Genomic DNA, 22,710 nt, shown 5'->3' with positions numbered 1-22,710 from the left:
GAGTATAGTAAATCCACAGAACTCATTGCCGCAGAAGGCAATGGAAGCCTATTTTTTGAATGGATTTAAGACTGAGATTCTTTATTAGTGAGGGGATCAAGGGTTACAGGGTAAAGGCAGGAGACTGGTATTAAGAAACATATTAGCCATGATTGAATGGTGGAGCAGCCTCAATAGGCCGAATGACCTAATTCTGCTCTGATTTGTTATGTTCTAATGGAGTTTAATGAAAAAGGCAGATGAGTTGAGGCCACAGAGATACCTGGAGGGAGGCATTGTTACTACTGAGACATGGTTTCTACAATTATAAATCACACAGCACCAGGTTATAGTCTAACAGGTTTAGTTGGAACACTAGCTTTCGCAGCACTGCTCCTTCATCAGGTGAAGCTAGTGCTTCCAATGAAACCTGTTAGACTATAACCTGGTGGTGTGGGATTTTTTAACTTTGTACACCATCGTCCAACACCGACATCTCCAAATCATGATTTCAATTGTTCTTGTAATCCTAGGTTGTAGATAGTGGTATTTGAAAGCAATGATCTTTAGTTGAGATGTGGTGGGAGAATAAAACAAGGAGGGCAGTCACAATGTTGATTCAGAAACAATTGTGAACAAGGATTATATGCTGGAAGTAGTATAAATTGAAAACAAAAGCACCTCATAGACAGCACCACTAAGCATCAATGGTTGGGGGATGAATGCTGAATGTCATGGATAGGGTACCAATCAAGCAGGCTGTTTTTTTTTCCCCTGGATGGTGTCAGGCTTGTGTTGTTGGAGATGAACCTTTCCACTTTTCCAAGGTGTATTCCATCACACTTCTGACTTGTGCCTTGCAGCTGGTCTATAAGTTTTAGGGAATTGGAGCTGAGTTCGTCACTGCAAAATTTCTCGCCTCTGGCCTAATCTTGAAGTCATAATATGGAACTGGCAGAGTTCTATTTATGGTTAATTGCAATCCCCAGGCTATCAATAGTAGGGGAATCAGCAATAGTAATACCACTGTACATTTGGGGATAATGATTAGATTCTATCTTATTGGAGCTAGTCACTACTTGGACTTGTGTGGTGCAAATGGTTCTCACCACTTCCTGATGAAGGGCTCATGCCCGAAATGTCAATTCTCCTGCTCCTTAGATGCTGCATGACCTGCTGTGCTTTTCCAGCACCACACACTCTTGACTCACCACTTATCAGTCTATTTCCAGTCACATGTATTCATAGGAACTGGGAAGATTGAAACCATTTAAAAGCGATAAAGTGAATGTCTTGAATTAGGTTTTTGTACTTACAGTTGAGTCACTAGGATCAGATGCATCTAAGGACACCAAAAGAAGTAATGGTCTTATGAATATTCAAGGTATACATCCTATTGAAAAGATAGGCAGGTGGGCATTGGTGGTGGGATTGCCTTATTAGTAAGAAATGAAATTAAATCAAAAGTAAGAAACAAAGTAGGGTCAGACAGTGTTGAATCTGTGTGGGTAGAATTGAGGGCCCGCAAAGATAAAAAAGCCATAGTTGCAATGATGGGCAGGCCTCCAAATAGTAATCAGGTGCTGGGCCATAAGATACACCAGAAAATAGAAAAGATGTGTACGAAAGGCAAAGTTATAGTGACCATGGGGGATTTCAATACGCAGGTGGACTGGGAAAATTAAGTTGGTTGTAGATTACAAGAAAATAAATTTATGAAATGTCTGCAAGATGACTTTTTGGAGCAGCTAGTGATGGAGTCCACTAGGAAGCAGGCAATACTGGATTTAGTGTTGTGCACTGAGGCAGACTTGATAAAGGAACTTAAGGTAAAGGAACCCTTAGGAGGCAGTGATTGTAATGTGATTGAACTTACTCTACAATTTGAGAAGGAGAAGATAGAATCAGACAATAGTATTACAGAGGCATGAGGGAGGAGCTGGGTAGAATTGACTGGGAGAGGAGCCTAGCAGCAAAGACAGTTGAAAAGCAATGGCAGGAGTTTCTGGAAATAATTCAGACATATAGCAGAGATTCATCCCAAGGAAAAAGAAGCATGATACAAGAAAGATGGGGCAAGCATAGCTGACTAGGGAAGTCAGGGATAGCATAAAAGCAAAAGAGAAAGCATATAATTGGCAAAGGGTAGTGGGAAACCAGAGGATTGGGAAGCTTACAAAGACCAACAGAGGAAACAAAAAAAAAAGAAATGAGGAGAGAGAAATTAAATATGAGGGTAAGCTAGCCAGTAATATAAAAGAAGAATGTAAGAGTTTCTGTAGATATATAAAGGACAAAAGAGGGTCAAAAATGGACACTGGACCACTGGGAAATGATGCTGGAGAGATAGTGAGGAATTGAATAATTACTTCGCATTAATGTTCACAATGGAAGCCTTGAGTAATGTCCCAAAAATTCAAGAGAGTGAGGGGGCAGATCTCAGTATGGTGACCATTACCAAGGAGAAGGTATTAGAAAACTGAATGGCCTAAAGTTGGATAAATCGTCTAGGCCAGATGGACTCCATCCCAGAGTTCTAAGGGAGATAGCCGAAGAGATAGTGGAGACGTTAGTGGTGATCTTTCAGGAATCGTTAGAGTCAGGGAGGGTTCTAGATGAATCACTAATGTGACACCATGTTTAAAAACGGAATAAAGCAAAAGATAGAAAATTACAGAAGGATTAGCCTAACTACGTGGGTAAGACCCAGGAATCAATTGTGGAGGATGAAATTTCTGAATACCTGGAAATATATGGTAAAATCAGTCAAAGTCAGCATGATTTCACCAAGGTGAGGTCATGCCTGTCAAATCTGCTAGAATTCTTTGAGGAAGTAACAAGCAGGTTAGACCAAGGAGAGCCAATGGATGTTATCCACCTGGACTTCAAGAAGGCCTTTGACAAAGTGCCGCAGAGCAGGCTGCTGAGTAAGATAAGTGCCCCTGGTGTTAGAGGCACAGTGCGAGTATAGATAGAAACTTAGCTGTGTGGCAGAAAGCGGAGAGTGAGTATAAAAGGGTCCTTCTCAGGATGGCAGCCAGTGACAAGGGCTAGTGTTGGGACCACAACTTTTCACTTTATACATTAATGATGTAAATGAAGTAACTGAGGGCATTTTGGCTAAGTTTGCAGGTGAAACAAAGATAGGTAGAGGGACAGGTAACATTGAGGAGGCAGGAAGCCTGCAAAAGGATTTGGACAGGGGGGAAAGTGGGCAAAAAAAGTGGCAGATGGAGTACAACATGGGAAAGTGTGAGGTCATGCACTTTGGTATGAAGAATAGAGGTATGGACTTTTCTAAATGGGAGAAAATTCAGAAGTCTGAAGTGCAAAGAGACTTGGAGTTCTAGTCCAGGATTCTCTCAAGGTAAACTTGCAGGTTGAGTCAGTATTTAGAAGGCAAACACAATAAAGGCATTTATTGTGAGAGGACTTGAATATAAAAGCAGGGATGTACTTCTGAGGCTCTACAAGACTCTGGTCAGATCAAATTTGGAATATTGTGCACGGTTTTGGGCCCCATAATCTTAGGACGGATGTACTGGCCCTGGAGCGTGTTCAGAGGAAGCCCATGAGAATGGTCCCAGGAGTGAAAAGCTTAACATATGAGAAATGTTTGAGGACTCTGGATCTATACTCGATGGAGTTTAGAAGGATGAGGGCGATCTAATTGAAACAGACAAATACTGAATGGCCTGAACAGATGTTGTGAAAATGTTTCCATTGATAGGAGAGAATAGGACCTGAGGGCATGGCCTTTGACAAAAGGGAAGACCTTTAGAACGGATATAAGGAGAAACTTCTTCAGCCAGATAGTGGAATTCATTGCCACAGAAGACTGTGGAGGCCAGATCATTGAGTACATTTAAGACTGAGATAGATAGGTTCTTGACTATCAAGGAGACCAAGGGTTATGGAGAGAAAGTGGGAGAATAGGTTGAGAAACATATCAACCATGATTGAATGGTGGAGCAGACTCAATGGCTGAGTGGCCTAATTTCTGCTTCTATGTCTTATGGTCAAAACTGGAAAGCACAGGCCGTTATTTTTCAGAAGTGTTCAGTAATGGGACTCGATTTATTTAGGATAGCTCGTTGGCATGGATGAGTTGAAGCAAAGGGTCTCTTTCCATGTTGCATTTCTCTCTGACTGTGAGTGGGGAATTGCAAATATTTTACCCTTGTGCAAAAAAGGTTGGGAGATTACCTCAAAAATGAAATGCCAATTAGCTTAATTTCACTGGCAAGGATGTTTTTAAACCATTTAACTAAACAACTACTTTAACAACAAGGATGATCAATGACAGCACAGAATATGGAAGCTAGCAAATGAGAAAGGCTTAGCAATGGATTAAACAAAGAAACAAAAGATCTACCCAGATGAATTATGAATAATAGCATAATGAATGGCTACCAATAGAAAACAAATTTAAGTTCTGAAACCATGCAAACCAATTTATAAAATCTGTCAGAATACATTGTTCCATTTTGCTAAAATGAATGTTTTACTTACTGTATTCAATGGCTGAAATTTCTTTTATCCAAGCCTTATGGTACAAAGTTTCAAACTTTACCAGTACATAAGCAATTTTGTTGTACTTTCGCACAATGGACATACCCTGTGGGCTTTTGAGAATCTGAGAACTTTTCTGAAACAAAGAAATACATTCTGTCATGTATTCAGCCAAAATGCAGAGCGAAAATAACATTTTTGACATCACAATCAGAAAATATTGTGCAAAACAATTTAAACGTACAACACTTAAACATGGTTGGCTGACAGAAGGCAGAGAGTGCTTGTAGATGGCAAGTATTCTACCTGGAGGTCAGTGTTGAGTGAGGTCCCACAGGGCTCTGTTTTTGGGTCTGTACTCTTTGTAGTTTTTATAAATAACTTGGATGAAGAGGTTGAGGGGTGGGTTAGTAAATTTGCAGATGACACAAAGGTTGAAGGTGTCATCGATAGTATAGAGGGCTATAGACAGGATGCAGAACTGGGCTGAGAAGTGGTAGATGGAGTTCAATCGGGATAAATGAGAAGTGATGCATTTTGGAAGGTCGAAAATGAATGCTGAATATAGGATTAAAGACAGGATTCTTGGCAGTGTGGAGGAACAGAGGGATCTGGGTGTGCAAGCACATAGATCCCTCAACATTGACACCCAAGTGGAGAGGGTTGCTCAAAAAGCAAATGGTGTTTTGGCTTTCATTAACAGAGGAATCGAGTTTAAGAGCCGCGAGGTTTTGCTGCAGCTCTACAAGTCGCTGGTGAGACTACACTTGGAATATTGTGTTCAGTTCTGGTCGCCCTACTATAGGAAAGATACAGAGGCTTTGGAGTGGGTGCAAAGACGGTTTGTTGCCGGAAAAGCACAGCAGGTCAGGCAGAATCCAAGGAACAGGAAATTTGACGTTTCGGCATAAGCCCTTCATCAGCAATCCTGATGAAGGGCTTATGCCCGAAACGTCGAATTTCCTGTTCCTTGGATGCTGCCTGACCTGCTGCGCTTTTCCAGCAACACATTTTCAGCTCTGATCTCCAGCATCTGCAGACCTCACTTTCTCCTGCAAAGAAGGTTTACCAGGATGCTGTCTGGACTGGAGGGCTTGCCTTATGAAGAAAGGTTGAATAAGCTCAGACTTTTCTCTCTGGAGAGAAGGTGGAAGAGAGTAGGCCTGATTGAGGTGTACAAATTAATGAGAGGATTAGATAGAGTCAATAGTCAGACTTTTCCCCAGGACAGGATTGACTGGTACGAGAAGTCATAGTTTGAAGATATTAGGAGGAAGGTAGAAAGGAGACGTCAGACATAGGTTCTTTATGCAGAGAGTTGCGAATGCATGGAATGCGTTTCCAGCTGTGGTGGTGGAAGCAGAGTCATTGGGGACATTTAAGCGACTGCTGGATATGCACATCGATAGCAGTGAGTTGAGGAGTGCATAGGTTAAATTACTATATTTGACATTAGGATTAGATTTCGGCACAAGGGCCTGTTCTGTGCTGTACTTTTCTATGTTCTATGTTCTAAAAATTTGCATGTTTTTATGAAGAATATCATCTTCTGGCATCCTGGCATAATAAAATAATGCAAGGGGTATTAAAAGGAGGATTGGGGCCAGTCACGGACCTGAAAAGGGATTTACTATGGAGATGAACAGCATGGCTGAAGTACTAAATTAATTCTGTGCATCTGTCTTTACCAAGGAGGATATTGCTGAACAGGTTATGGAGGAAAATGAGGCATTTGGCAGATAAATCAAACTGAAGAACTGAGGAAATCTGAAATAAAAACAGAAATTGCTGTGGAAATTCAGCATCTGTGGAGAGAAAGAAGAGTTAACATTGAGTCCAATAATCTTTCTTCAGAACTGATAGTAGCCACGAAAACATATTACATATGCTGAAGACGGCTTTTGGGGGAAAGGAGTTTGCAGAAAAATAGAAGTAGAGCACAGAAAGGGAGAACAACATGTAGGCAGACAAAACAATGGAGAAAGAAAAGCTAATAATTCCAGTCAGAAATGGAGGAAAATGGGTTGGCTATGCTGAAAGCAACCCATGGCAAGACAAGGCCTAGAGTGTGGGTGGTGGGTAAAGGACAATGAAGATGTTCAAATTCTAAAATTATTGAGCTCAATATTAGTACTGAAGACTAATGTCCTGATAGGAAAATGAGAATCCGCTCTTCCAGCTTGAATTGAGCCTCGCCGGAGTAATGCAGCAAGCCCAAGACAGAAATATTGGCCAGGAAGCAGGGTGGAGTGTTGAATTGGCAAACAACTGGAAACTCAGGGTCCTTTTTGTGAACAGAACATAGGTGTGGCAGGACGGGTTGCTTTCGAAGCTCTGCTGTTTCATCAGGTTGTTTGGAGTATAAGATTGTAAGACGACAGAATTTATAGCAAACGTTTACAGTGTGGTGTAACTGAAATTACATTTTGAAACAGACCTGGATTGTTTGTTAAGTCTCTCATCTTTTAGAATGACCATATTGGTTTCAGTTCTTTTGTGTGTAAATCCCAGAACTTTTCTGAAGTTACATTCTCAAGTGAACTTTAACAATAGGTCCGCCATGTCTGCCCAGATAATGTATTGAATGTGTGAGGTGCTATGTGTGAGGCTGTCTGTGTCCCATGTTCAGACTGATTCATTTCTGAGAAAGGGATTTACAGAACCTTTCATGGATTCTTGCAGTTTTTGAGCAAAATAAAATGTAATTCTGCAAGCAAAAATCCCCACGCCATAAACTTGTGTAAGTGTATGTGTTTGTGAGGGGTATGAGTGTCTGTGAGAGAGTGTGTGTATGTGTATGTGTGTGAGTTTGAGCGCAAATGGGTACAAGTCTGTGAGAGGGTGAATGTGGTGGTATATGATCATCCAGAATTAAGTTGAACCACAAAGTAGTTATGTAGATTTATAGCATTAATTGTTAGCTTGTAGTATTTTTGTTCTTATAATATTAATTGTGTTAAATAAATAAATATTCTTAATATTTATTTATTATATTTATAATATTATCATTTATTTCTATTAGGAGTCAACTCCGGGTGGTCGACACACTCCTAGAGTCAGGAGTGTGATGGAATACTCACCACCTGCCTGGATGGGTGCAGCTGCAACAATACTCAAGAAGCTTGACACCATCCAGGACAAAGCACCCCTCTTGGTGGGCACCACCCCTACAAACATTCAATCATTCCACCACCAGCACTCATTAGCAGCAGTGTGTACTATTTGCAAGTGCACTGCAGAAATTTGCTAAAGGTCCTTACACAGCATCTCCCAAACCCACGCCTACATCCGTCTTGAAGGACAAGGGCTGCAGGTACTTGGGAACACCACCACCTGCAAGTTCCCCTCCAAGCCACTCACCACCCTGACTTGGAAATTTTGACCCATTCCTTCACAATCGTTGGGTCAAAATCCTGGAATTTCTTTCCTACTGGCATTGTGGGTCAACTGACAGTGATTCAAAAAGGCAGCTCACCACCAACTTCTCAAGGGCAAATAGGGATGGGCTCCCAATGCTGGCCAGCCAGCAGTATCGAAGTCCCACAAATGAATAAAAAAACTTGCAATTTCTTTGCTGGATGTAAGAGTTACAACACATTGTGTGGCGGGCGCAACATAGGTGTTCCACATCATAGTCATCTCTCCAATACAGAGGAAACCACATTATAAGCAGTGAATACAGTAGACTGACAATAGATTGAGTGGAGATTGTGGGGAGGTGTTGGGAGTGGAGTAGGAATGGTGTCCCAGAGGAATGTTATAAATTTGATACATCATGGGTTTAAAAGTAATAAAGCGGAGGTAGTTACACTGACTATATCAATGGCTGATAAATCACCAGGATGAAATGAGATGCATCCAAGAATACCGAGAAACTGGGGAAGCCCTGGCCATAATTTTTCACAGGCGTCAGAAAACTGGGAAATTACACATGTTACATTTTAAAACAAAAAGTATGGAAGACAATGCAACTATCCTAACAATGACCAGTCTGTCATTTTAACCTCATATGCTGGGACATATTAAAAATGATAATTTGGGAATAAACTAATAAGCAATTGAGCAAATGCAGATTAAATAAGGAAAAGTGGCATGGATTTACTGAGGGCAAACTACGTTTTATGAAATTGCTGAAACATTTTTGGTGAGGTAACAGAGAGGTAGACATAGGTAAAATTGTTGATATAGTGTAGACAAACTTGCAAAGGTCATTCAATAAAGTGCCAGATAATATGTCTATGACCAACATTACAGTTGACAGAATTAAACGTAGAAATTTGGGTAGAAAATTGGCTAAATGAGAAGAAAAAAGACGTAATCAGCATTTATTTTGGACTGGAGGAAGGTTTACAATGGCAGGGATGAGTTAAGATAAGCTGGGCTGAGCTTAAGATGAGCTGAAGATAAGACGGCTTATAAATAGTGGACAAAGTCAACTAAATCTGAACATTTTTGATGACAAGGAATCATTTAATTAGAGCAATTTTCATTCATTGTGAAACGCAAATGCTTCTACATTTTTCAAATTGGTGGAATTGTTGTGCTTTAAATGGGTAGAAATATTAGCTTTTTTATTTACCTTATATTATTGTCAAGACCATGGGCCAATGCATTTCTACAAAATCACAAAGTGACTTAAGCTACCTGTGCCACAAGCTTGCTATTTAGACAAAGATAGATCAACAGGTAAACACATGGCTTGAGCGATAGAGTAGAAGGGATGGGTTTAGATTTTGGGGACATTGGGATCACTTTTGGGAAAGGAGAAATCTGTTTAGAAGAGGTGTACTTCACCTGGAAAGGGAACTAATCTCCTGGCTGAGAGAGGAAGTATCCATTGCACCTGATCTACACTCTACATCAGGGTGACAGGACGCCAACTTGTGGATCGTTTCAGAGAACATTTCTGGGACTACCGCACTAACAACTCCCACTGCCCCATGGCTGAACACTGCCTTTATTCCTGATGAAGAGCTTTTGCCCGAAATGTCGATTTCACTGCTCGTTGGATGCTGCCTGAACTGCTGTGCTCTTCCAGCACCACTGATCCAGAATCTGATTTCCAGCATCTGCAGTCGTTGTTTTTACCGCGTTGATTTTAACCCTACTGCAAATCCTCTTGCAAGGATGCCTGCCTTGAAGAAGTTTTCCTCCTCTCTCTACCAGAATCTCAGGGAGTCCCTCTCCCACTGCAACTCCCAGGTCATTTCGTCTGCCCTGAAGCTCTTCAACCATGTCGTGAAACAAACTCGGTACCATAGCCACATTTGCTTCCTCAGTGCCTGCCTCCATAACCAACTCATCCCACACGGACTCCAAACCACCTTTAAACTAGCAGAGTTCGGACCCGAACAGGACAAACAGTACAGACTACAGATTCAAAACCACCAGCAACAGTTCTCTTTCAGGATCCTCCGCTCCACGCTTGCAGCAATGCGCCGACACCTAACCTCTCTACAGTCAGCCCTGCCTCAGCTGAGGGCCACACTCTCTCAGAATTTCAAAGGACCCACTCTGTATTACATCCTCAGGAGAATTCATACTCTCAACAAACAGTACTTCAACTCCATCTCAAACATCAAAAACTGTAAGTACAACAAACTTTTATCCAGCCAGCTCCATAACCAGCGCTCCTCAAACATTTCAGAAGATTCCCCCGGCCTCAGAAACGCCATTAGCCATGCGGCTGATGCAGCTTCCACCCCCACGCTGATTGATGATGTCACTTCCGCTCCCATCATGGCCACTCCCAAAGCCACTTCCGGCCCTCACATCATCACTGATGCCACACGCTCAGTGACTTCCGCCACCCTTACTGCTGTGTCTGCCACCACTTCCGCCCTCACCAGCGCCACTCACCTGCAGTCTGCTGACACGCCCCCCACAGACCCCACTGTCACTATCCCCACCCCCCAGAACCCTGAGGGGCACATTACCCCTGCTCATGACTCCACCCCCATTCCCCCCACCATCACACCCACTCCAATTACCGGCTTTGCCCCCACTCCCAGCTCCACACCCACACCAGATCCCAGCTTCCAACCCTGCCGGGTTTTCACCATCCCCCCAGACCTCCCTCTCACTGAGGATAAACGATCAGTCCTCAGCAAAGGACTCATCCCCCTCCGTCCACGCATCAATGAGTTTAATACACGCCGTGATGTCGAACAATTCTTCCGTCGCCTCCGCCTCCGAGCTTACTTTCACAATCAGGATTCCCGCCCACCTTCCGAGGACCCCTTCTCCCACCTCCAACACATTGCATCCACCTGGACACCCCGCGCTGGCCTATTACCTGCCCTCGACCTCTTCATTTCCAACTGCCGCCGGGACATTAACCGCCTCAACCTGTCAAGCCCCCTCCCCCACTCTAACATCTCACCCTCACAACGTGCAGCCCTCCAATCCCTCTGCTCCAATCCCAACCTCACCATTAAGCCAGCGGATAAAGGGGGTGCAGTGGTAGTCTGGCGCACTGACCTCTACACCGCTGAAGCTAAACACCAACTCGAGGACACCTACTGCTCCCTCGACCATGACCCCATCCCCCATCACCAAAGCATCATCTCCCAGACCATACAGAACCTCATCACCTCAGGAGATCTCCCACCCACAGCTTCCAACCTCATAGTCCGGGAACCCCGCACTGCCCGGTTCTACCTCCTTCCCAAGATCCACAAGCCTGACCACCCTGTCTCAGCATGCTCCTGCCCCACTGAACTCATCTCTAGTACCCTTCCACCAACATTCTCATTCGTTTGGCCGAACTGGTCCTCACCCTTAACAATTTCTCCTTTGAATCCTCCCACTTCCTCCAGACCAAAGGGGTAGCCATGGGCACACTTATATGGGCCCCAGCTATGCCTGTCTCTTTGTTGGCTACGTAGAACAGTTGATCTTCCGTAATTACACCGGCACCACTCCCCACCTCTTCCTCCACTACATTGATGACTGCATTGGCGCCACCTCGTGCTCCCGCGAGGAGGTTGAGCAATTCATCAACTTCACCAACACATTCCACCCTGACCTTAAAATTACCTGGACCATCTCTGACACCTCTCTCCCCTTCCTGGGCCTCTCCATCTCCATTAATGACAACCGACTTGACACTGACATTTTTTACAAACCCACCGACTCCCACAACTACCTGGATTACACCTCTTCCCACCCTATCTCTTGCAAAAATGCCATTCCGTATTCCCAATTCCGCCACCTCCGCCGTATCTGCTCCCAGGATGACCAGTTCCACCATAGAACACACCAGATGGCCTCCTTCTTTAGAGACCGCAATTTCCCTTCCCACGTGGTTAAAGATGCCCTCCAACGCATCTCGTCCACATCCCGCACCTCCGCCCTCAGACCACACCACTCCAACCGTAACAAGGACAGAACGCCCCTGGTGCTCACCTTCCACCCAACCAACCTTCACATAAACCAAATCATCAGCTGACATTTCCGCCACCTCCAAAAAGACCCCACCACCAGGGGTATATTTCCCTCCCCACCCCTTTCCGCCTTCCGCAAAGACCGTTCCCTCCGTGACTACCTGGTCAGGTCCACGCCCCCCCCATGAGCCACCCTCCCATCCTGGCACTTTCCCCTGCCACCGCAGGAACTGTAAAACCTGTGCCCATACCTCCTCCCTCACCTCTATCCAAGGCCCTAAAGGAGCCTTCCACATCCATCAAAGTTTTACCTGCACATCCACTAATATCATTTATTGTATCCATTGCTCCCGATGCGGTCTCCTCTACATTGGGGAGACTGGGCGCCTCCTAGCAGAGCGCTTTAGGGAACATCTCCGAGATACCTGCACCAATCAACCACACCGCCCCGTGGCCCAACATTTCAACTCCCCTTCGTACTCTGCCGATGACATGGAGGTCCTGGGCTTCTTTCACCGCCGCTCCCTCACCACCAGACGCCTGGAGGAAGAACGCCTCATCTTCCGCCTCGGAACACTTCAACCCCAGGGCATCAATATGGACTTCAACAGCTTCCTCATTTCCCCTTCCCCCACCTCATCCTAGTTCCAAACTTCCAGTTCAACACTGTCCCCACGACTTGTCCGGACTTGTCTGACCTGCTTATCTTCTTTTCCACCTATCCACTCCACCCTCTCCTCCCTGACCTATCACCTTCATCTCCTCCCCCACTCACCCATTGTACTCTATGCTACTCTCTCCCCACCCCACTCTCCTCTAGCTTATCTCTCCATGTTTCCAGCTCACTGCCTTTATTCCTGATGAAGGGCTTTTGCCCGAAACGTCGATTTCGCTGCTCGCTGGATGCTGCCTGAACTGCTGTGCTCTTCCAGCACCACTGATCCAGAATCTGGTTTCCAGCATCTGCAGTCATTGTTTTTACCCACTTCAATTTCCCCTCCTACTCCATCAAGGACATGCAGGTCCTGGACCTCGTCCATCACCAAAACCAAACCACCTGACGCCTGGAGGAAGAACATCTCATCTTCTGCCTTGGGACCTTGCAACCACATGGGATAAATGTGGGTTTCACCAGTTTCCTCATTTCCACTCCCCCCACCTTATCCCTTTCCCAATCTTTCAACTCAGCACCACCCTCTTGACCTGTCCATCATCCTTCCTACCTATCTGTTCCACCCTCTTCTCCGAACTATCACCTTCTCCCCCCCTTCATCTACCTATCGCATTCTCAGCTACCTTCCCCCCAGCCACACTCCCTTCCCAGTTATCTCTCAAATCCCTAGCCCACAAGCCTCATTCCTGATGAAGGGCTTATGCCCGAAACATCAATTCTCCTGCTCCTCTGATACTGCCTGGTGTGCTTTTCCAGCACTACGCTCTCAACTCTGATCTCCAGCATCTGCAGTCCTCACTTTCTCCTGAGAGAGAAAATGGTCTAGTCGGGGTTTGCTCTAAACGTGTATGGCAGGGAGGGATTTGACTAATGGATCTAGTTTTGGAAGTACCAATAAGGGCAAAGAGTTAAGATGAGAAGGGGAAGATTGCAGTGAAGCAAGGCTGGAGTGTGGACAGTGAACAAAGCGATGGTTGCCTTCCAATGGGCAAGAAAGAGACAACAACATAGTTAAATTGTTTATATGTAAACGCAGTGAACAAAAATGGCAAACTGGAAATAGAAATTGCTGTACAGGAATATGGCATAATAGCATTGAAAGAAATGTGGTTCAAGCCAGAACAGGTGGAATAGTCAAATTTGGGAGCTCTCTGTCACAGACACTTTAACAGATTATGAAGCATGACGAGCTTTTTCTGAGGGTTTGGTTTAATTAGCAGAAGGGTTCATCGCCATGTCATAACAAAATAATCATAAATCCAGTCTTTCAGAATCCCCTCAATAATTTGCCCAACACTGATGTAAGACTGACTGGTCTGTAATTCCCCAGACTATCCCTATTCCTTTTCTTGACAAGGCAATAACATTTGCCACCCTTCCAATCATCTGGTACTACTCCAGTGGACAATGAGGATGCAAAGATCATCGCCAAAGGTGCAGCAATTTCCTCCCTCACTTCCTGTAGGAACCTTGGGTATATCTGCGTTTACATATAAACTTGTGACAAATGGAGTTCAATGTAGCTAAGTGTGAAGTGATTCACTTTGGTAAGAGTAACAAGAAGATGGAGTACTGGGCTAATGGTCGGATACTTGGTAGTGTGGATGAGCAGAGGGATCTTGGTGTCCATGTACACAGATCTCTGAAAGTTGCCACCCATGTAAATAGTGCTGTGAAGAAGGTATATGGCGTTCTGGCTTTTATTGGTAGAGGAATTGAGTTCTGGAGTCCTCAGGTCATGTAGCAGTTGTATAAGACTCTGGTGCGGCCGTATCTGGAGTATTGTGTGCAGTTTTGGTCGCCATACTATAGGAAGGATGTGGAGGCACTGGAACGGGTACAAAGGAGGTTTACCAGGATGTTGCCTGGTATGGTAGGAAGATCGTATGAGGAAAGGCTGAGGCACTTGGGGCTGTTTTCATTGGAGAAAAGAAGGTTTAGAGGTGACTTGATAGAGGTGTACAAGATGATTAGGGGTTTAGATAGGGTTGACCATGAGAACCTTTTTCCACATATGGAGTCAGACATTACGCGGGGCATAGCTTTAAATTAAGGGGTGGTAGGTATAGGACTGATGTTAAGGGTAGATTCTTTACTCAGAGAGTCGTGAGTTCATGGAATGCCCTGCCAGTAACAGTGGTGGACTCTCCCTCTTTATGGGCATTTAAGCGGGCATTGGATAGGCATATGGAGGTTATTGGGCTAGTGTAGGTTAGGTGGGCTTGGATCGGCGCAACATCGAGAGCCGAAGGGCGTGTACTGCGCTGTATTTTTCTATGTTCTATGTTCTATCCCGTCTGGCCCAGGGGACTTATTTATTCTTATGTTTTTCAAAATTTTCAGCACATCCTTATTCTTAACATCAACCTGTTTGAGCATACCAACCGTTTCACGCTGTCCTCACAAATGACAGGGTTCCTCTCACTTGTGAAACAGAAGTAAAGTATTCATTAAGGACCTCTCCTACCTCCTCCAACTCCAGGTACAAGTTCCCTCCACTATCCGTGATTGGCCCTACCCTCACTCTGGCCATCCTCTTGTCCCTCACCTAAATGTAGAATACCTTGGGGTTTTCCTTAATCCTATCCTATTTAGCTCTACTAAATCCATTCTGCTGTTCCTTCCTGGCGACCTTTTAAACCTCTAGAACATTGTCTTATCTTTCACCTCCTGAACCTTAAGTAAGCTTCCTTCTTCCTCTTGTCATCTAAGGTTCCTTCACCCTACCACCTTACCTTTTTGGCAAATTATGGAAATCTGCAGCACAAGTAGGGATATGATAGTTGGTGATTTCAATTACCCTATGGTAGACTTGGAGAAAGGTAAAGTGTCGGGCACAGTAAAGTTTTCTGGAATACGACAGAGGGGGCTGTGCTCAATCTGATTGGAGGAAGTGAGGCAGGCCAACTGGAAAATATCAGAGTGGGAGAACATTTGGGAAATAATGATTATAACATTTAAGGTTCAATATTAAGTTGGAAAAGGATTTTTTTAAAAATCAGTCAATGATTAAAATCCAAAACTAGAAAAGGGAAGATTTTAGTAGTCTGAAAGGTGAACTGCAACACATTGACTGGAAATGCATTTTGGTGGATAGAAAGTGGATTAAAAAATGAGAGAATTTAAAAAGAGAGACAAATAAGGTGCAAGCTAAGTGTATACCTATGAGAGATAAATAAGGTATATCCAAAGCTAGAATACTCTGGATGACTAAGGATATTGACGAGAAAATAGGGGGGCAAAATGAGGCATTTCAGAAGTACTGGAATAATAGTAGCAATAGAAATCAGAAAGAGTATCTCAAATGCAGGAGAGAGGCTAAGGCTGAAATAAGGCAGACTAAGAGGAAACATGAGGAAGGGATGGTAGACTGCACTAAAACAAATGGTCAAATGTTCTCGAAACACATTATGAGCTAAAGCTTAGTGAAGGATAGAGTGGGGTCAATAAGGAACAAGCATGGAATAAAGCAGTGAGACAAAATTAATATTTTGTTTCTGTCTTTACAAATCATAACATGTTGAGAAGAGTTAGTTGCAAATGTGGAATTTGAATGACTGAGCAGTATAGGTGACAGATAAAGAAGAAATGCTACAAAAGCTGGCAGCACTCCAGGTAGAGAAGTTGCAAGGCCCAGATAGAATGCATCCTAGATTGCTGGGAGAGGTAAGGGTGCCAGTGACAGAAATTTTCCAGGCCTCTCTGAACATTGGATTGGTCCCAGGAGACTGGAGGATTGCACATATGACACTGTTATTTAAGAAAGAGGCAAAGGATAATCCAGAAAACTACAGATCTGTAAGCTTGACATCAAATGTGGTAAAACTGATGTATGAACTAAGTATACATTTAGAGAAAATAAGTAAAGATCAGACAGTGAAAAGGGCTTAGCCAAGGGCAGCCCATGTCTGAAATTTAATCACTTTTTGAAAGGTGATGCAAACAGTGGATGAGAGTAGAGCTGGCATGTTGTATATTTGGACTTGCTGAAAGCAATTGTGAAGTCAATGGCCGAGTGGTATTATTAGAAGATCCAGAAACTCAGCTAACATTCTAGGCACCCAAATTGGAATTCCGCCATTGCAGATGTTGCAATTTGAAAACAATACAAAATAATTGGAAATCTAGAATCTATTGAAGACGATGAAACGATTGTCAATTGTCAGAAAAACCCATCTGGCTCACCGATATCTTTCCGGGAAGGAAATCTACCATCCTTACTAGGTCTGGCCTGCATGTGAATCCAGACTCACAGCAATATGGCTGATTCTCAACTGTCCTCTGAAATGGCCTTGCAAGCAACTCAGTACATTCAATTGTTATGAAGTATTGAGAAAGAAATTAAACCAAGTGGACCAACCAGAATTGACCTAGGCATGAGAATAGACAATAGTAAAAACAGCCCTATTGACTCTGCAAAGTCCTCCTTACTAACTTCTGTGGGCTAGTGTCAAAATTGGGACAGCTCTCTCACAGATTAGTCAATTAAAAATATGACAGTGTTATGAAGTTGAAGGTTTGTACTGCACCTTTAAGAGAGAGTGAATGCTATTCTGAACTGAGACATTACAAGCACTTGTGAAATGACGAGATAGCAGTCTCAGAGTGTACTGGAAAATTGAAAATATGTAACATTTGGCTGTGAAATGGAACCTGAGTTGGTTGCTGTTTTGACAACAATTTGAAATTAATCAATCAAATTAAATTATGGCCCAGGATACTAAAACTCAATCGAGTTTGAATTTATTGAACCAATGAGATGATCTGATGTTGGGGATATAAAAATGTATGCATTTTGAAAATTGGAGGCAGAGCAACTGCCATCCAGAGAGACCCAAGAAATTAGGAAACACTCTCTAGTAAAGGTACCTTTTCACATGAAACATCTTCACAGTAAGAGGAAAGAAGACGTTCCACACTTACGAAGAATAAGAGAATGATCAGAGAGACGGTAAGGTTAATCAGGGATAGTGGAGGGAACTTGGAGTCTGAAGAGGTAGGGGAGGGCCTAAATGAGCTTTTTGCTTCAATATTCACTTGAGAGAGGGACCTTGTTGATAGTGAGAATACCGAGCACAAGGTGAATAGGCTTAAACAGACTGATATTAAGAAAGATGATGTGCTGGAAATTCTGGGAAACTATGATAATTTCCCAGGGCCAGATCAGATATATCCAAGGTTACTACAGGAGGCAAGGAATAAGATTGATGCATCTCTGGTGATGATCTTTGCATCTTCACTCTCCGTGATGATTGGAGGGAGGCGAATGTTGTTCCGTGCTCAAGAAGGGGAATAGGGAAGTCCCTGGGAATTACAGACCAGTCAGTCTTACATCTATGGGAAGCAAGGTACTGGAAAGGGTTCTGAGAGACAGGGTTTATGACTATTTGGAAAAACATAGTTTGATTAAAGACAGTCAGCATGGCTTTCTGAGGGGCAGGTCATGCATCACAAGCCTTATTGAGTTCTTTGAGGATGTAATGAGACAAATTGATGAATGTCAAGCAGTGGATGTGTTGGATATACATTTCAGTAAGGCATTTGATAAAGTTCCTAATGGTAGGCTCCTTCAGAAAGTTAGAAGGTATGGGATGCATGGAAATTTGCTTGTCTGCATACAGAATTGGCTGGCTGAAAGAAGACAGCAAGTGGTAGTGGATGGAAAGTATTCCGCTTGGAGATCAGTGAACAATGGTATCCCACGGGGATCTGTTCTTGGGCCTCTACTCTTTGTAGTTTTCATAAATAACTTGGATGAAGAAGTGAAGGCTGGGTATGTAATTTTGCTTATGACATAAAAATTGGTCGGGTTACAGATAGTGTTGAGGGCTGTTGCAGGCTACAACAAAACATTGACAGGATGCAAAGTTGGGCTGAGAAGTGGCAGATAGAGTTGAACCTGGATAAATGTGAAATGATTCATTTGGAAGATCGAATTTGAATGCTGAATACAGGATAAAAGGATTTGACAAAGAGTCAGTTAGACTCGAAACAGCAGCTCTTTTCTCTCCTTACAGATGCTGCCAGACCTGCTTAGATTTTCCAGCATTTCCTCTTTTGGTTTCAGATTACAGCATCCACAATAATCTGCTTTTATAAAAGACAGGATTCTTGGCAGTGTGGAGGAACATCAGGATCTTGGGATCCACACACATGGATCCCTCAAAGTTGCCATCCGAGCTGAAAAGGCTGTTAAGAAGGCGTATAGTGTTTTGGTTTTCATTATTAGGGAGATTGAATTTAAGAGCCGCAAGGTCTTGCTGCAGCTCTATAAAGCCCTGATTAGACCACACTTGGAATATTGTGTTCAGTTCTAGTCGCCCCATTATAGGAAGGATGTGGAAACTTTGTGGGAATGCAAAGCAGATTTACCAAAACGCTGCCTGGACTGGAGGGATTGTCTCATGAAGAAAGGTTGAATGAGCTGGGGCTTTTCACACTGAAGAGAAGAAAGAAAAGAGGGGACTTCAAATAGATGTATAAGGTAATGAGAGGCACAGATAGAGTAGATAGCTAGAGACTTTTCCCAGGGCTGTCATGAGGGGTCATAATTTTAAGGTGATTGGAAGAGGGTACAGCAGAGATGTCAGAGGTAGGTTCTTTACACAGAGAGTGGTGAAATGCACTGCCAGTGGTGGTAGTGGAGTCAGAGACATTAGGAACATTTAAGTGACTACTGGACAAGCACATGGATGGCTATAATTGAGGGGTGTTAGGATGGATTGATCTAAGATTCAGATAAATGCTTGAAACAACATCATAGGCCAAAGGGCCTGTACTGTGTTTTACTATTCTATATTCTGTTTTATGACAAGCCAGGAATATCTTCAGCCAGATGAAGTCAGAGGCACAGACAGATGTTTCTGTAGTCAGCAGCAAAAAATCAAAATGGTGTGTTGCCTCTCTGGTGCCAGAATCAAGAATGTCTCAGAGAGAGTGCAGACTATTCTCAAAGGGGAGAGGAACTAGCAAGAGGTCACTGTACACATTGGTACCAATGATATAGCAAGGGAAAAGGATGAGATTCTGAAGGGAGAATATAGAAAGCTAGGCAGGAATTTTAAAATGAGGTCCTCGAGGGTAGTAATATCTGGGTTACTCTTGGTGCTACAAGTTAGGGAGAGTAGGAATAGGAAGATAGAGCAGATGAATGTGTGGCTGAGGAGCAAGTGTATGGTAGAAGGACTCACATTTTTGGATCATTGGAATATCTTCTGGGGTAGAAGTGGCCTGTACAAGAAGGATGGCGTGCACCTGAATCGGAAGGGGACTAATATCCTGGCAGGGAAATTTGCTGGAGCTGCTTGGGAGGATTTAGACTCGTAAGCTTGGGGGAAGTGGTGGGACCCAAGTGGATTTGATCATTTTGATTTTCAGAAGGCTTTTGATAAGGTTCTGTACAGGAGATTAGTGAATAAAATAAGAGTATGAGATAACATTCTCAGGATGACAAGTTAGAGGCATACAGACATCGAGTCATGCAGCATGGAAACATGCTTTGGCCAACTCGTCAAAGTCTGAAACAGAACCAGTCCCATTCACCTGCATTTGTCCCTTATCCTCTAAATCTTTCTGATCCATACACCTGCACAATTTTTTTTAATGTTATAATTGTATCCATCACTACCACTTTCCTGGTAACTTGATCCACATTTACATCACCCATGCCCCTCAGGTCCATCTTAAATTTTTCCCCTTTCAACTTAAACCTGCATGCTCTAGTTTTAGACTCCCCTACCCTGGGGAAATGACCTTGACCATCCAGTTTATCTATGCCCCTCATGATTTTATAAATCTTTATAAGGTCATCCATCATTGTCCTGCATGCCAAGGAAAAAGGTCCCAGCCTATCCAGTCTCTTCTTATAACTCAAATCCTCGAGTCTCTGTAACTCTTTTATCCATCCTGAAATAACTCTTTAGCGTACTCCTACACCTTCTATATGCAAGGATTCACTTGATCCCAGCTGTCTGTACCAGACACATGCGTCCTTCTTTTTCTTGACCAGAGCCTCAGTATCTCTAGTCATCCAGTGTTCCTGACTCCTGCCAGTCTTGTTCTTCAAGGAACTAGCAGGAACATGCTGCCTCTTGCCAATTTGCTTTCAAAACCTTTCAACTTGCCAGATATCGCTTTACCTGCGAACAACTCCTACAAATCAACTTTTGACAGTTCCTCTTAAACGGCATCAAATTTGGCCTTGCCCCAAATTAGAACTTTAATCAAACTATCCTTTTCTATAAATATTTTAAAACTCATCGAATTATGGTCACTGATGACGAAGTGCTCCCCACTAACACTGATGGTGCCTTATTTCCCAAGGGCATGTTGTGTTTTGCCCCTTCTCTAGTTGCACCACGTACATTTTAATTTAGAAAGTTTTTTTGAACACACTTAAGAAATTCCTCTCCATCCAAGCCCTTAACGATATGGCAGTCCCAGTTTATGTTTGGAATCCTCTACTGTTACAATCCTATTTTTCTTACAGCTATCTACAATTTCACAATACATTTGCTCCTCAATTTCCCACTGACTATTGGGGAGGGGGGCTAATAATAAAATTGCATCAAAGAGATCACCCCCTTCTAATTTCTCAGGTTCACCTGAAATAACTCTACAAAGGCCAATATCCCATCACAAAGTCATTCCTGTATTTACACGTGCATTGTCCATGACACTGACTGGGCTAGCTCAGAGCCAGCTCCAAGAGTAATCAGAGCTCCTGACACTCTTGTTTATCTGTCAGCAGGCTCCCTGATTGGACCAGGTTAACTGCCCTAATCATGGTTCTCATCTTCTAAAAGGTCCACCTGGCTGACCTCATTTCAATCCATATACTTCTCCCCTCTAAGTCCTGGGACCCAGCCCTGTTATTTTTCCCAGAACTTCCTCTGCAGCATTTTTGCATCAGATCCGGTTCCTCTGCCTCTGCCTTGGATACTGGTGTTGTGTACCGGACTGTAACCTGCATCTTTTGCCTGGAGTATCTCAGCTGAATTTTATCCTTTGCTTCAGGCAGTAATAATGTCAAGAACAAAGAAAAATTACAGCCCAGGAACAGGTCCTTCAGCCCTCCAAGCCTGAGCTGATCCAAATCCACTGTCTAAACCTGTCGGCCTATTCCTAAGCATCTGTATCCCTCTGCTCCTCATTTACTCATGCTTCTATCCAGATGCAACTTAAATGAATCTATGTTGCCTGCATCTACTACCTCTGCTGGCAATGCATTCCATGCACCTATCATCCTCTGAGTAAAGTACTTGCTGCGTGTAGCTCCCTTAAACTTTTCACCTCTCACCTTCAAAGCATGACCTCTCATTATTGAATCCTTCACCCTGGGAAAATGCTCATCTCTATCTACTCTGTCTATAGCCTTCATAATTTTGTAGATGTCCATCAGGACCCCCTCAATCTCCTTTTTTCTGATGAAACCAATCCTAACCTACTCGACATCTCTTCATAGCTAGCACCTTCCATATCAGTCAACATCCTCATAAATCTTCTCTGCACCCTCACCAAAAGCTTCCACGTGCTTTTGGCAAGCACACCATATGCCTTCTTGACCACTCTACCCAACTGTGCAGCAACCTTCAGGGTACAATGGACCTGAACTCCCAGATCTCTCTCTGCTCATCAACTTTTCCCATGGCTCTTCTGTTTACTGTATAATTCGGTCCAGAATTAGACTTTCCAAATTGCATCACCTCACAATTGCCCGGATTGAACTCCATTTGCCACTTCCTCACCCAACTCTCCAGTCTATCTATATTCTCCTGTATTCTTTGACAGTTCCCTGTGCTTTCTGCTACTCCACCAGTCTTCGTGTCATCTGCAAACTTGCTGACCATAGTGCCCTCTTCCAGATCACTTATGTGTGTCACAAATAGCATTCCTGATGAAGGGCTTATGCTCGAAACGTCGAATTCTCTATTCCTGAGATGCTGCCTGGCCTGCTGTGCTTTGACCAGCAACACATTTGCAGCTCTGATCTCCAGCATCTGCAGACCTCACTTTTTACACAAATAGCAATGGCTCCAGCACTGATCCCTGCGGAACACCATTGGTCACCTTTCTCCATTTCGAAAAACTCCCTTCAACTACTACTCTCTGTCTCCTGTTGCTCAACCAGTTCTTTATCCACCCAACTAGAACACCCTGCAC

The 22,710-nt window shown here is 43.5% G+C and overlaps 1 protein-coding gene across 1 annotated transcript in view; it reads right to left on the bottom strand.

The window, feature by feature from the left end:
* The window catches only part of LOC132834281 (dynein axonemal heavy chain 8-like), a 1,170,382-nt gene that overhangs the window by 837,526 nt on the left and 310,146 nt on the right, over positions 1–22,710 (bottom strand). Inside the window, exon 16 of the mRNA XM_060853001.1 lies at positions 4,492–4,627. Within this exon, the coding sequence (XP_060708984.1) occupies positions 4,492–4,627 (136 nt within the window). The remainder of the gene's footprint in view (positions 1–4,491; positions 4,628–22,710) is intronic.

This window comes from Hemiscyllium ocellatum, chromosome 3 (assembly GCF_020745735.1).
Source record: "Hemiscyllium ocellatum isolate sHemOce1 chromosome 3, sHemOce1.pat.X.cur, whole genome shotgun sequence".
NCBI classification, from domain to species: Eukaryota; Metazoa; Chordata; class Chondrichthyes; order Orectolobiformes; family Hemiscylliidae; genus Hemiscyllium; species Hemiscyllium ocellatum.
The sequence above is the reverse complement of the archived record's forward strand: the minus strand, read 5'-3'. Positions and strand labels throughout refer to the sequence as shown.